The sequence below is a fragment of the Vombatus ursinus genome, unplaced genomic scaffold (assembly GCF_900497805.2).
Source record: "Vombatus ursinus unplaced genomic scaffold, bare-nosed wombat genome assembly UNPS02014830.1, whole genome shotgun sequence".
Classification (NCBI taxonomy): Eukaryota; Metazoa; Chordata; class Mammalia; order Diprotodontia; family Vombatidae; genus Vombatus; species Vombatus ursinus.
Genome location: NW_020954608.1, coordinates 14789842 through 14805661, shown reverse-complemented (window position 1 = coordinate 14805661; position 15820 = coordinate 14789842). Strand labels below are relative to the sequence as shown.

The 15820-nt window shown below is 34.2% G+C and overlaps 1 protein-coding gene across 6 annotated transcripts in view; it reads right to left on the bottom strand.

The window, feature by feature from the left end:
* Nucleotides 1-15820, bottom strand: part of PTPN12 (protein tyrosine phosphatase, non-receptor type 12) — a 94377-nt gene that overhangs the window by 17792 nt on the left and 60765 nt on the right. For all 6 annotated transcript variants that reach the window (XM_027838624.1, XM_027838622.1, XM_027838620.1 and 3 more), the window contains 7 exons: nucleotides 13438-13509; nucleotides 12135-12194; nucleotides 8865-9007; nucleotides 7979-8045; nucleotides 6047-6124; nucleotides 5845-5943; nucleotides 2903-2988 (listed from right to left, as the gene is read on the bottom strand). In XM_027838624.1, the coding sequence (XP_027694425.1) occupies nucleotides 2903-2988; nucleotides 5845-5943; nucleotides 6047-6124; nucleotides 7979-8045; nucleotides 8865-9007; nucleotides 12135-12194; nucleotides 13438-13509 (605 nt within the window). The remainder of the gene's footprint in view (nucleotides 1-2902; nucleotides 2989-5844; nucleotides 5944-6046; nucleotides 6125-7978; nucleotides 8046-8864; nucleotides 9008-12134; nucleotides 12195-13437; nucleotides 13510-15820) is intronic.

Below are 15820 nucleotides of genomic sequence, written 5' to 3'. Positions count from 1 at the left end.
CAGACTGCATCTTTAGTCATCCTCAACTTCATCTTCTCTACTAGTTCCTTCCTGATGGTCTTCAAACATGGCTAAGTCTTCCTCAAACTTAAAAAAACAAACAAGCAAACAAAAAAACTTCACCAGACCCTAACTTTCTTCCCTTCAAGTTAATATCCTATCTCATCCTTTCTCAGTCAAACCCCTTGAAAGAGCTGTCCATTCTCACTGTTAATTTCCATCCTTTCCTTAACTCTTTTCTAATCTAGCTTCTAATTTCATTCACGGGAAACTACTCTTTCTAAAATCTATGATCTCTTAATTGCCAAATCTGATAGTCTTTTCTCAGTCCTCCTCCTTCTTGACCTATATGCCACATTTGACACTGCTCACAACCCTCTAATCTTGGTTTTCTCCTTTCTGGGTTTTAACTATGTTCTTCTGGTTGGCTTCCAACCTGTCTTATTACTCATGCTCAGCAACCTTTTTGCTGGCTAATCACCCAAATCATACCCCTAACTGTGAGTATTCTCAATGCTCTATCTTAGCCCCTTTTCTTTCCTTCTGTCTACATTCTCTCTCTGGTAACCAAATTAGCTTTCATAACTATCAACTCTGTGATGGCACTCAAAGACCTATTTATCCATCCCCAGTCTCTACCCTGACCTGCAAACCTATATCACCAACTTTTAAAAATTAATTTCTTAAATTCAAATCTATTTTCTCTCCCTCCTTATCTGAAAAAAGGAGAGCAAAACCTTTGTAATGATTATGCACACTTAAGCAAAACAAATTCCCAAACTGATCAAGTCCAAAATATATATGACTCTTTCTGCATCTTGAGTCCACAGACTTTCCATCAGGACCACATCACCAGTTGCCTACTAGATAGTTCAAACTGGATGTCCTGAAGATATCTTACACTCAACATGTCTAAAACTAAATACCGTTATCTTTCACTCAAATGCTCCCGTCTCCCAAATTTCCCTATTTCTGTAGAGGGGGCACTACTATCTTTCCAGTCCCATATCTTCAACTCCTTTCTCCTTTGAATATACATCCAAATCAGTTGCCAAATCCTACTTCATAGCATCTTTTGCATCTGTTCCCTTCTCTCCATTACAGCTAGCACTTCAATCTAGTTCCTCATCATCTATTGCCTAGAAATATTTCAATAGCCTCTTAATTTGTCTCCCTACTTCAAGTGTCTCAGCACTCCAATTCATCTATATACTGCTGCCAAAGCATTTTCCTTACGCAGAGAACTCATCAGGTGACTCCCTCTCCTACTCAAACAATGCCAGTGGCTTCCTATTGTGTCTAAGACAAAATATACATTTTTATCGATATCTATTGTTTGCACATAGACTTAAATTTGATTTTTGCCCTGCTCCAACTTATATTTGTAGTCTCAATGGACATTACATTCCCCTCCAGTTCTCTTAATCCAGAAAAACTGGCCTTCACTCCTGCTCATTTCAGATATGTCTCCATGACTTTCTACTGGCTGTCCCACATGATTACAATGCAATTCCTCCTTACTTCTTCCTCACAGAATTCTACTCTTCTGTATGAAGACTTTCCTGATCAAAAAACTACCTTGTATTTAACTACTTTGTACATATTTGTATTTATTCACTTTATATTTATGTTATATCTATTTTTATATGTACTTACATCTCTTTCTCATTAGAATGTAAATTTCTTGCCAGGAGGGACATTTATATACTCTATTTGTATTTGCAGTGCTTAGAACAATGCCTAGCACCATAGTACTTACCACTTGTATATTGATGTTAGATCCCTGACCAGTAACCAATAAATGGGCACATTAGGGAGCATTTTGGCATTTTTCTACATATGAAATGATAAAGCAAAAAGGAAACTGCAGTTATATGAACTGGTTGCTCCTACTTGAGAGATGCAATAAAGGAACTGGCAGAATTGGGTCTTATTTTGGGTCCAAAGGTAACAAACACTGGTTTCATGGGAGACTGATTCACTCATATGTCAATACTCATGATGAACATTAGCAAAGAGAATAATACTAGTAACAGCAAATTTGGCCATCAGTTGGATATGCACAGTGAGGGAAAGTGAGAAGTAGAAGATAAGTGCTGCTGTATACCATTGATATCTTCAACATACCAGCAGCATGTCCCAGCTTATCTAATTAATATCTAATTTAATAAGAATGCCACTGACAAATTCACCAGTAAAAATAGCCAACAGTACAGAGTCAAAGACAGAACTCTGGGCTGCTCCACTTGGGGACCTCTCTCCAAGCTGACACTGATCCATGACTACCTACCCTAATGACTACCCTAATTCCATTCATTAAACCAATTCCAAATTCACCTAACTCTACTACATGATAAAGCATACATCTCAAATTTTGTTTATAAAGACAGGAAAAGTTTTGTCAAATGCTTTGCTGAAATCTTGGTATGATATGTCAAAGATATTCTCCAGATTTAGCAGTAGAGTAACCCTATTAAAAAGGGAAATCAGTTCTATGACTAGTTCTTGCATTTTCATTTTAAACTTCTTGAAAATAATTTTAAAATGCCAGTTCTCTAGTTAGATCACCCCTATCTTTCCACCAAAAAGAATTTTTAAAGTAGCAGTATATAACTTTGTGTAAATAATTTTCTTTGAAATAGAAGTATTTCTCTATTTAAAATAGAGGGAAAATGGTGTTTTAAAACAGAAAATTTATTCAATGACCTAAGCTTACAATTAAAACGTCTGTCAGAGGCTATAAGGCTAACAAGAAGAATCATAATAAGTATTTTTCTTTTGTGGTTAAAATGTGTAATATCTTTTTTTATTAAAATTCATGAATCTTTAAATGATAAAACCATATATACTACCAAAAGAAATAATTCGTCCAGCCCAAAAGGGAAAATATAGTGTATGGTACCTGCGGGTACGCGGAGGTTTCGGAGGGGGAGAATCGGGTTTTTCAAGGTTCAGAGAGCTGACAATCTTTTCTGTGCTAATTTCATCCTGCCAAAAGGAAAATAAAACAATTTAGTCTCAGTTTTACTAGGCTTCTGCATATATACTGGACAAAACAAACTCAATCATTCCAGATAATAGAACTGGTTTTAGTAAAGACCCTGAAGGTCAATTACATTTAAAATGGCAAATAACTGAATTCCAGCACTATTAATTACAGCATATACCAATACAAATACCAATTATTTAAGTTCAAGTAAATCTTAAATGATTTAAACAAGGCAAGAGTGTCTCTGTTCTCCAATGTCCCTTTTAGCATTAACACTGTGAATGAATGAATTAAGAAATTCAAAATCAAAGACAACTTTTGAAAAAGAAAAGCTTCTTACACACTTTCTCTAGAGCTCACCACCACTACAGACGTATTTCTGCTTAGGCCGATTTTTCCAAATCGGAGTATGTGACTTGTTGGTGTGGGGAGATACCAGTGAACAATTCAAAGAACAAAATTAAAGGATATTTCCAAGTACAACTACTGTATAAAATATCTCCTCTCCCCCGATCCCTTTCTGAAAACATTTCTAGTAAGTTCATAAAAGCAAAAGTAATAGTGAATTTGCTTCAAATGGTGAGGGTGGCAGTTGTCATCAATGATGAGAAAAGATTGTTACAACAAATGATAGTAGATCTATTCCACTTTACTTCCTGTTTTCTACTTTCATTTTCATCTATGATGCTTTGTGGATAATTCAGCTTAGTCTAGTTTAACATCAAGATTGCCACAAGTTCTTTCCAATTCATCACTATTTCTTTTTTTGTGAAACAATGCTGCTAATAATCACCTCTTGTCTTCTCTACAATGGTGTGCAAATGAGCTTATATCACCAAATGACAATGCCCTGGGCTGCCCAGCAGTGTCTATGAGTATTTGCTGGCTGAAGCCTGGGAGGTTCAACCTATAAAGGAACTCTCAATTTTAGTTTGAGTTTTTTTCAGGTCTTCCAACTTTAAATTGTGAGCTGTTGTCTTCTCTGTTGTATAGGATAGTTAAACAGATCTTTGATTTTAGTTTGTGGCCTTTAACTTCAATCTTTTCAACTATGCATTTGCAATATAAAATCTTTAGGTGAGTGACAGGGAAGGGTAGAGGAATGTGGCCTAGGGGATAGAGCCGGTCTTTGAGGTAGGAAGACCTGATTCAAATTCCTTAATCTTGCAATGCTTCAGACAACTCAGTTTTCAGAGAAGGTGCTGATGTGCTGATCCAAAAAGGATAGTTATTCTCTGCAGAGTTCCCTATACCAATGAAATCACAGGTCTAGTGCCTGTGTCTCTTTCTGTTTTTTAAAACAAATTTTTAGTTTTTTTTTTATATTGTCAGAATTTCTCCCAATACCCATCTTCTCCCACTCCCAGAGAGCAATCCCATATAACATGTTTTGCATGATTTCACATGTATAATTGATAGCATATTGCTTTCCTTCTCATTGGGTGGGAGTAGGGAAATTTGGAAGTCAAAATATAAACAGAAAACAATGCTTAAAATAAATAAATCATTTTTAAAGAGAAATATTTTTAAAGAAAAAAGGAGAGTAAAAATCAACAAAAATTATCAGTATATTGAAAAAGCCTAAAAATACATACAATATACTTCTATTCCTGTTTATCTGAAATCCAAACAACCAGAATTTGTATGTTTTCTATAGTACTTTATGAGAAAAAGTGACAGGTAAGCTGTAAATAGGAATTTATTCTGAAAATTCATTCTCAGGATTTGTCATAGGATCAGTACATGTTTGAAAAGAATTACCCACAAGTGTTCCACTTCCTTCCTGAAGTGTTCCTTTTTTCAGTTTCTGAAAAATTCTTGACTGTTGTGGTATAAGATACCAACCCACTTAACAGTCAAGCAACTCAGGTCTGTTTGCTTTTTTTTTTTTATCTTGACTGTATTATGACTAGCTCAGTGATCTTAGAGAAATTACCTCTTCTCTAAGTCTCCATTTCCTCATTCAAAACAAATAAATAAATTGGTAAATCACTAAGAAAAAAAGAAAAGGAAGAACTCTTTTCTTTTTCAAAATTAGTACTTTTTGGGCCGGCTGGATCATCAGATGACAGGTGACAAATGTTTGGTGCTAGCTCCTAGGCATATATTTCCTACTTTAAACAATCCTATCACTTAGCAGAAGCAATAAGATATAGGAAAGAAGTGATGAGAATGAGTGAGAGTGAGAGAGAGAGAGAGAGACAGAGAGACAGAGAGAGAGAGAAAGAAGGGATTCTAATGGAGAAGGGAAAGAACAGAATAAAAAAATGGCATTGCTGTCATTCAGAGTTTTAATTTCAATTTAAAGGTATAAAATGGTCTTTTATGTATAGAAATAAACTTTAGTAATAACCTAACTACCAGATATGTATCTTTAAAAATTTTTTTTTCTGACTTGGAACCAAAATCTCTGCAGGTTAAGTATGTTAACATAGAAGTTAAAATACACAGATCGTATTTCTTCAAGAAGTTTTAATACAGAATCAAAATGACTAAACAGATAAAAAACAAAATTTCAAATCCGGGAGCAGAAAGGATATGAATGCAAATCAACATACAAAGAAGGAGAAATAGGATAAAAATTCAGAAATGATAACTCAGAATCTTTAGGGAGGCAGGTAATTTTACAACTATATTTGGCATTTAATTTAAATTAGTTTTCATTCCCTGAACACCTATCATAGAGGAGACACAGCCAAGAAATATTAAGTAGCTGCCACCATGTGAACAAAATATTGCAATAAAGAGAATTCTTAAAAGAAGTTCATACTTAAATGGATAATTGAAAGCTGAAATATCTGATGTATCTTAGTAAGAAAGAAATTTCCTGAAAATCTGAAGTCCCAATAACTTACCACTACATCAGAAATTTTCCAGTCTGTGTATTTTTCATATTTTTGAAGTTGCTTTTCAAACAATTGGGCGATAGCTCGATGAACTAGTTCATACTGTTCCTATTGTGAACCAATAAAGGAAGAAACAAAATAAAATATTTTTAAACAGCCAAGGAATTCATACTAATGTAATAATACATTTGCAAAAGGAACAAAAATATACCTTTGTCTGTACTGCGGAATGCCTTTGTGTTCTCATTTCTTGTATTAAATTGAATACATTAAACTCCTCAGGTATTTTCTAAAACAAATAATTTATTGCATGAATTCTGGTAAATAATTGTACAGAAAATACAACCTAAATATAGTGTGTGTCTTATACATGATTTACTCACATTCTTCACCTACTGGTTGCCATTCATTCTTCTCAGGCAGCGACAGATTCCCTTCCTTCCCTCCTATTGTAACTATGCCAACCAAGCTCTAAAATTCTCCTCTTGCTGCTTCCTGTCCTATCTTTACTTGTTTCTTACTTTTAACTCTGGCAAAAGGAAAGAGGAAGGGGAATAAGGTAGGGAAAAGTCCATGCTAGTACCACCATGGGTAGTTCCTTTCCTCTTCCTAGCTTCTCACTTCTATAGCGTGGAAAAGAAGGGACACATATAAAATTGCACATTCTTGAAACACTATTTTAGACATCTGAAAATGTTTTTCTTATTAAAGATATGTTAACATACTGTTAAAACTCTAACTTAATAGAGCACAAAGGAAAAGGAGTGTCTTGCTTAATCTAAATTTTATTAGCCAAAACACTTTTAACTGTCTTTTTTCCCCCACAAAAAAATTTTTTGAAAAATATTTCTGAAATTTCTCATCATATGTTGGACATAACTATATTTTTGGTTTCCTTGTGAATAAAAACTCACTAAACAGAACTATAGATGTAGAAATGAGCTAACTTATGCACTTCGAATTTGTCGCATATAACTTTGTACTGCTGAATTATCACAAGTCATATTAACTTTCACTAATTAAATTATAATTTCTAGGAGAAAAGGACCATGTCTTACGTTTCTTTTTATTCCCCAGAGTATTTATTACAATGCTTTACACATAATAGGGTCAAGAAATATCCCTTCACTGAATAATGAATAACCATAAGAAACATGGCAACTATTATTTTAAATAAACAAACTTGTTTTACTTTGATTTGCCTGAGAATGCAGCCAGGTTTCTAAGAGCTAAATCTGAAGGAGACTAGAGGAAAGCAGACTGAGGAAAGGTATAGGAGAAACTAAAAGTTGTAGGTTAGGGCTGCTGGTAGTATGACAATAGTAACGGGAAGAGGCTTACCCTTTTTTCCTTTTCTTATCTCCCTTTGTTTTTTGCTCCACTGAGTTAGGGGATTAAAAAACGGGCAAAACAGGTCATATGGGTGGCAAAAAGAATGGGGTTTTCCCTTTCTCTTCTCTTTCTTTCTTTATCTTTGGCTCAGGGAAGTTTCTCAACTCACTGAAAAGAGTGCTAATGTTTAAAACTATTGTAAGCCCAATTCTGAATTTTATTTGCTTTTCTGTTGTTTTTTTTCTCCGTTACACTCATATCAAGAAATTTTTTTTTAAATGCTACAAGGTTAGGGAAGGCAGGATTAAAATGTTTTTCACAAGTGACAAATGATTCAAGGCACAAAGTTAGGGCACACTAAACCCAGCAGAACCTTTCATATTTTTTGTTTTCTTTTCGAAAATTAAAAAAAAAACGTTGGGCCTGTAACCAAGCTTTTTTTATCCAAGTATGCAATTAAAATTTTTAGAACCATATTAGTTTAATGAAAAAATAACCTTCTTAGTGGCTAAAACCTAAAATAAAAAGTGATCTAATATCTTCAAAGATATTTTAAGAGCTATTTAAAGCATGTACTCACTAAAGGCAAGGAAGTGGCATCTTCATCATCCTCCAAACCCCACACCCTAAGTAATTATATATCAGTATGTATCATTCACAACTGTTTACACATCCACTGTCATATGTGTGTATACCAGCTCATTGAAACTATTTTCTATAACCACAGGAAGTTTCAAAATTCTTTTTTCTCCAATTTATTGAAAAGAAAAGCCATGAAAAATGTCATAATACCAATTAAAATTATCCTTACCCCAGCTTTTAGCAAATTCCATGTATAATCTATGGCACAAATGGCTCCTGTTCTTCCACAACCTGCACTATGGATATATAATTTTTAAAAATACTATTTGATACATGTTATAAAATAGTAAACACAGCAATAAGATGGATATTTTCACATAGAGAACTAAAATTTCATTAAATTATTTTAAGTACATCTACTTTTCAATTACAATAGTGTTCTTATTAAATATATTTTATCCTTATAATGGCATTTTTATTTTATTATCAATGTAAATTCATACTTGTACTTCAATAGGCCAGTGGTCTCAGTGATGTGGCGATGCCTTCCACTAATGAAAGTGACTATATATAATTCTTTTTCACTATTCTTCCATGAAACTTCTAATTAAGGGTCTACTGACACCCTGAAAGCATTCACATAGAGATTTTAACACTCCCTGTATACCAACATATGCCAGGGGCTGCCCCTCTTTATCTTACTTCCTCCTTACTTCCAATTCAGAGTTTAAGATGGAGCCCAAGGACCATTTTCTACTTCTTTCCTGATTCTCTACAACTATTAGTGCCCTCCTTCCCAAACCCAATATAAATTTATTTATGTTTAACATGATTAATATAACATTTATATGTAGTAAAATTGATGCTATGTTTCAAACCATGCTTTTACATAACTTTTTAGGAAAAAAAATTCCTTCAATGCAAGAACATTTGTGTGAAAGAACATCACAAAAAATGTGAATACAAGCAATAATTATTATGCCTAAAGTACAGTCACTCAAAACTAGTAAAAAATTAAGTTTACCATGTACAGATATCAGAAATAACCACAACTTTATTCAAACTTTTAAGCAAAAAAAAAAATCACGACAATCTATTTGAAAACTCTTTTGTACCTGCAGTGTATACAAATAGGCACATCTTCATGTTCTTGGTATTCCCTCATAAGGCTGATCATGTCCAGAATAGAATCAAATGATGAAGGAACATCATGGTCTGGCCAATTCACATAATGAAACTGATACAGTCTACGAGATTCCTTGAAGAAATTAAGAAATTTAACAACTTTGAAAGTGCTCTTTGAAATTTTAAAATTTATTTATTTTCAGGTTTGAGGGATGTTTTTGCTCATTTTTCTAAGATATATGTGCATTGCTTATTAGCTTTTATTTTTAAAATGCATTACTTATTGATAAATTAGTATGTTCCTAGAATTATGGTAAATTCTATGGGGATTAAAAGAAAAAAAGAAATGGTCCTTAGACTTTCATTAAAACTTCTGTGAAAAAACAATCTAAAATAAAGCATAAATTACTCCTTCCTTATACTCCACTCCCAAATTACACTTTGGGAAAGGGAAAAGAGAAGGGCATAAACATCTTTTGCATTGTGACAGTTGCACAGAATGTGAGAACCAGAAAGACTCTGGAGTTTAGTTCAAAACTTTTACTTTACATTTAAGCAACAGAGGACCAGAGAGGCTAAGTGACCAGCTTGAGTCAGGAATCAGTTAGTTGCAGGATCAAAGTAAGAACCCACGTTTCCCAAGATTCTTTTGTCACACAGGGGTCTGGGGGTCACATGCTAGGGATGGCAATATGGAGCCTTATTGAAGTCTTTCTCTAGGCTTTGATTTCTTGATAATGTCTGTTTCAGATGAGGAGGATATTAGTGATAACAGAGTTAAGAGGTGAAGTGCACAAAGTGCTAGATTTGGAGTCACAAATGCCAAAGTCCGAATTCTGCACCTTTACCTTTAACTTTCTTCAACAGTGACTTAACCTCCTACAGACTCAGTATAATCATCTGTAAAACAGAGATACTAGTACCTACCTCACAGGTTTGTTGTGAAGATAAAATGAGGTTATATATGTAAAGTGCTTTCAAAACTTTAAAGCATTACATACAAACTGGCTTTTTTTTTTTAATTGGAGAGGCAGGATGTCATCAGAGTGAAAAAGTAGAGATAAAAAGTACACAAGAACAGTTTAAACTTACAGATAAGATTAAATAGGAATAACAATAACACTGATAAATCATTTTTTCCTTTTTCCCCTACTTAGCAGAAATTCCTGGTCCTTGTGGCTCAGATTTGCTTCAAATGAGGATCTAGTATTATGGGACAACAGCTTAATAATACTATCAGAATACTGGGGGGAATAAAAGAAAGAAACCGAAAGCAGGAGGTAATAATTGTTTGAAAAATATACAGTATGTCTTTGTTACATTTTAATAGTCAGGTAGGTGGTATAGTGAACAGTACTAGGCATGGAATCAGGAAGACCTAATTTCAAATCTAGCCTCAGATACTGAATAGCTGGATGATCCTGGGCCAAATCACTTAACCTCTGACTGCCTCAGTTTCCTCATTAGCAAAATGAAAATAATAATAGCACCTACCTTCCAAGGTTGTTTTAAGGAACAAATGAGATATTTGTGAGGTGTAGCACAGTGTCTGGCACAAATAGCACTATATAAATGCTAACCATTACTGTCACTATTTTTACACACACACACACACACTCTTTTATAAATAAGAGTAATAAAAACATACTGACCTAAGTACAAGTTCTATTAGAAAATCAGAAGCCAAGATGAGCTAAGATCCAGAATATAAAATCTCCAGGAAAATTGAGATAGAAGTTACAATTCTAACATATAAGCCAATACTGAATGACTTTCCTAACTAGATCCTGAGGCAGAAGAGGTAGAAGGGTGGTTGTCATGTGATGCTAAAGCTAGCTATGCTAATCAATTGATAGCTATTAAAAAATTTACCTAAAAAAAAAAAACACACACACACTATATAAGGTACTAGGGAAAATTCTAGCCCTTGCACAAAAAGATTGCCTCATCTACAAGTTTTTCAAATGTATGTATTCAGTTACTAAAAGTTCTCTGATTAACTGAAATAATAGCCTATTATTTTTTATTATTAATCTGGAAATTTAAATTCAATTGACTGGCATACCTCATATTTCAATTAATATTTGTTGATTCAAATTAAAACGTATACGAAATTTCAATCTAAAATTCCGCAATGATGACTATAAATAAGTCTTTAAATGTTAAAATATAAAACAATTTTTTCACTCAAAGCAGCAGTGAAACATCAATTTAAAATTTTTTTTAAAAAGAATGTTTATATGACATTAATGATACTTTGGTGAACTGCTCAACTTAAAACATAGGGATATAATTGGAGTTTTGTGCCAAGGGTTTAAAAATTTTTTCTGCTGTAGAATCAATGCTAAGAATAATCACAATCACCAATCTCAACTGCGATGCAGAAGAGATAATTTAAAGAACACATAATTACTGGAAACTATTCAAACACTTTTCAGTTATTTACAATTTCACTTTCTAATTAAAAATAAATTCTACTACTTGAATAGTCAAGAAAATACTATAGGCTTGAAAGTCAGGGCATCTTATAAATAACTCTTAAACAGAGGATATTTTGCCTTAACTTTTTTAGAGGAGGCAAACAAAAAATCTCAACCAGTACTCAGAATAGGAAAAAAAATTTTTATTTTATTTAGAAAATGATGCACATTCCTCTCTGGGCTCTCCTCTTGACTCTCTGGACTTCTTTCTCTACCATGACCCAAAAGCCTTGTTGTTGTGGAAGATCACTTCAACTCCAGAGCCCTCTGTTCTGATGAGGCAGCTCTTCCCTGAACCTCCATTTAAAGGAAATCCCCCAGCCCAGCTACATTCACTCATTCATCTCTTTCCGGGCTTATTTCTCCACCATGTCCCTATCTGGGTACCCTTTTTATGTATGAAACTTCCTTTTACGTACTATCTTCCCCCAAGAAAAGGTAAGCTCAGGGATTATATTTGCTTATAGTTTCCTGCACAGAGCACACTGCCTGGCATATATTAAGTGTTTAATAAATGATTGTTGTTATTACGCATTACAGAAAATAGCTGCTTGATTGTAAACAATTTACACAGATTGACTGCTAACTAAAAAAAGTTACCCAAATATCTTTAAGACATAGAGGTTTTATTAAAGTCCAAGTGCTGGAAAATTTTTAGTCACTGATTGTCCAGTTTTTTATACACCTATAAAAAGTTATTAAATTGTCTAAGAATATTTAAGAGATACATACACACAGGAATCATACCCTGAGGGTAGACTCTAAGCTTAAAGTACTTACGTTTTGAAATTCAAGTAACAATGTTCTAATATAGTAGTCTGTCCTAGCTTGTTCAGCTTCCTAAATGAAAGGAAACAACTGTGAGATGCTATAACCACTGAACCGTTGTAGATGTAAAAGGAAGATGGGGAGAGGAGGGGAGAGGAGAGGAGAGGATAGGATGCTACTTAAGAGTTTGAAATTCAGATCAAATAGAACTATTTTAAATAGTCTCAATAGTAGTTTTTACTAGAATTCTATCTACAGAGTTTTTAGTACCTGAAAGAATAATTACCACCAATATCAAAGAAAGTAGAAACTAAGGCTAAAACCCAGCCTCTAATACTTTCTCTGAGTATGCCATTTGTTCTACTACAACCCCAAAGATTATAAGGGCCCTATTTTTTTTTAATTATAATACCTCTAAGGCAGGTCAAAAGGTTGGAAAAGAAATTTCTAAATTCAGTCAATAAGATATCACCTTCCTTCAGTTAAATTATATCCACAATGCACAATATTCTAGAAGCCTGCATAATCAGCATCCATTTTCCTTCTTATTCCCACACACTTTGACATTCAAACAATTCTTTTCGTTCAGTATCCTAAATAATGCTAAGATGGTTTGTTTTCAGTTAATCAGGTTCATGTATCAGTTTATTAGCATGAAAGTACATGCATTTCTTGATTTTAAAAGCACCACATAAAAATGTAATGTTTTTATCATTATAATAGGAATATATTCACCACTAACCTGCAACTTAATAACCTGTGACACCTTGGCAAAAACCACTAGACCTCTCTAGATCCCAGTAACTTCATCAGTAAAATGAGGGGGTTGGACTAGATGACCTTTAAAATCCTTTTCAGCTCTAAACCCTAGGATCCTAAGTGAAAAACTGCTGGTATTACGTATGAGTATTTGGCTTCTTATATACAACTATATTTCATACCAAACACCTATTAAAGCAGTCTGACAGAACCTAAGGCAAGTTAAAAAGACTGTTAACAGCATGAAGAGTACAAGTGCTCAATAATTTACAACACTAATTTTGTTACTAAAGACTGCTGTTCTATCAATGGAAGCAGGCCTCAGAGTCAGGAAGACCCCAATTCAATTTCCACCTCTAACATGCTAGTTCTAAGATCTTGGGCAAAATCACTTAAGCCCTCAGTGCCCCCAGCAATTTTCCAAGATTATAAATTGCAGAGCATCTACTAAAGAGCATTAGTGGAAGACATTTCCTCACTACAAGTTCCCTATACTAGTGAAATCACAAGACCTAACCATAAAGGGAACAACAGTTAGTTTAATGTAGATACTTACACAAGAAATTTGAAATGGTGCAAATGTTAGAGAATCTTCCCCATACAAAGGCCAGTAACGTTCACATTTTTTCTGTTGGCCAAAGAAAATTATTCAAATTAAGTTACTTATAGGTTTAGCTCTTCTTAAACATCTAAGTTCTCTTAATAACAGCCAGCTTACTACTCATAAAAGTAAAAACACCAATTTCCAACTCTTTACTCAGCTTCCAATCCTCATTCAAATCTTTCAGTATGACTAATGCATTATCTAATGATCCCAAGATCTGGAGACAGCTTGTCCCATTCTATCATACATATGCTACTAGAGTTCGATTGGTTATGAGTTTCAGTTCATTTACTGAAGCAGATCAGGAGATGTGGACACTCATGCTTTCCCTGTTTTATCTTTTATCCACAGCCTTCCAAGATAATAAATCATATTTATATAACACTTTAAGATTTGCAAAGAGGTTTCTTCCCAACAGCTTTATGAGATAGGTAGCAAAAGTATAACTGTCCTCATGTATATAGATAAGAACAGTAAAACCCTGTTAAGGGACTTACCCTATTATTTTACACAGGCAGGAAAAGTCTAAGGTAGGCTGCACAGCCAATTATCCTAATTCTAGTACTCTATTCATTATACTCCTCAAATAAAGGCCATATCCTCCAATCTCCCAAAATATATTCTTCAGCTTTATGAGACATTCTCTTTTCTACAATAGTTTGATCAATAGAAAAACCTGAAAGGTACAGTGGGAATAAGGAGGAGTAGGGGTCTCTGTAAGAAAACTGCTCTATTTTTCTCTTCTTACATCCTAGATTAGGACAGCCTATTATTTCTTCTACTACTGATCTCAAATATTCTCTATTTCCCAACTTTATGAAATCCATTTGATTTTCAAAACACGTTCCTCCACAGGCCACAATGTTTTAACTCATTTCCAACTAAATTTTTTTTAAATAGGCAGTTGATAGTTTTGAAAAAAGTCACCAGGGGCAGCTGGGTAGTACGAAAGATTATCAGCCCTAGTGGGAGGACCCAAGTTCAAATTCAGCCTCAACTTACTAGCTGTATGATCCTGGGCAAGTGACTTAACCCTGATTGAGGAAGGAAGGAAGGAAGAAAGGAAGAAAGGGAGAGAAGAAGAGAGGAAGGAGAAAATTCTCACCAACCAACTAAAAAGATTGTTCATTAGCACGTTATGTCCCTAGGCTGACTTAACATCTCCTACTGAGTAACTCAGTGCCTGCCACATAGTGGGAGCTATGAAAATGTTTATTCCCTTTCTTTCCTCTTGCCCAGGTTATTTGTGGTGCTTTTTACTTTTCTGTTAAAAAAAGAAAAAGCAGCAAGCTGTAATCAATAAGCAAGAGAATTAAGTTTAAGACCCAGTGTAACAGAGTCCTAAAAAATTCTAGGACATACTAAAAGGGATGGCTAGTGAGCATCTAGACAATGAAATGGCACTGACAAAAACTTAGCATGGCATCCAAGAATAAGTCCTTCTAGGCTAACCATATTTGCTTTTATTTTTTTTGGGGGGGGGGGGGAAGCTTTATTAGATTAGCAGATTAGGGGAATGCCAGAGACACTGTCAAATGCTGTGGTGAAATTTAGGTAAACTAAAGGAAGTCATGTTATCTTAGTAGACAAGATGCAAAGAAATGAGCTAAAGTACAGCATTATTCAAGTGGAATCAAAACTTGTTGAATGACTTGACCCAAAGAATAATCATTAATGGGTTAACAGCAACATCAGAGTCTCTAACTTGGAGCCTCATGGACCTGTCCTTGATTCTATTCTGTTTAACAACTGTAGGTGTTAAACATATATTTACACCTCGGATGAAGGTGACCATACTATTTATCAAATCTGTGAATAGCACAAAGCTGAGAGAAATTTATTTGACAGATAATGTGATGGAAGACACGATTTAGATCACACATATCGCTTAAGTATATCGATTAAGTTAAGATGTTAAGATGAACTTTACTAGAGACAAATGTAAAGATTTATACTTGGAGTCAAAAACTCAACTTCACAAAACACAAGATGGGGAAAGTACAACTACCAACTGAAAAAAGATCTGGAGTTCTGGTGGGTTACAAGATCAATGATTCAATCAATGATTACTTTCTTCAATATGAAGAAAACCAATATTCAGGCCTTGCTTAGCCACTAGAACATATGCTTAAGGATATGGGCTGGATATTTTATGTACTTTTATTCCCAAGGCTTAACACCATGGCTTGAAATGCAATGAGTATTTTATATATTTTTTTAAAAAGTCATTTCAAATACAGAGGGATTCATAAATTAGTTCAGTCATAAAATTAAAACTCACAATGGGCATGGCATACGCTCCTAAAACTCTCAGCCAGTCAACTGGAATCATCTG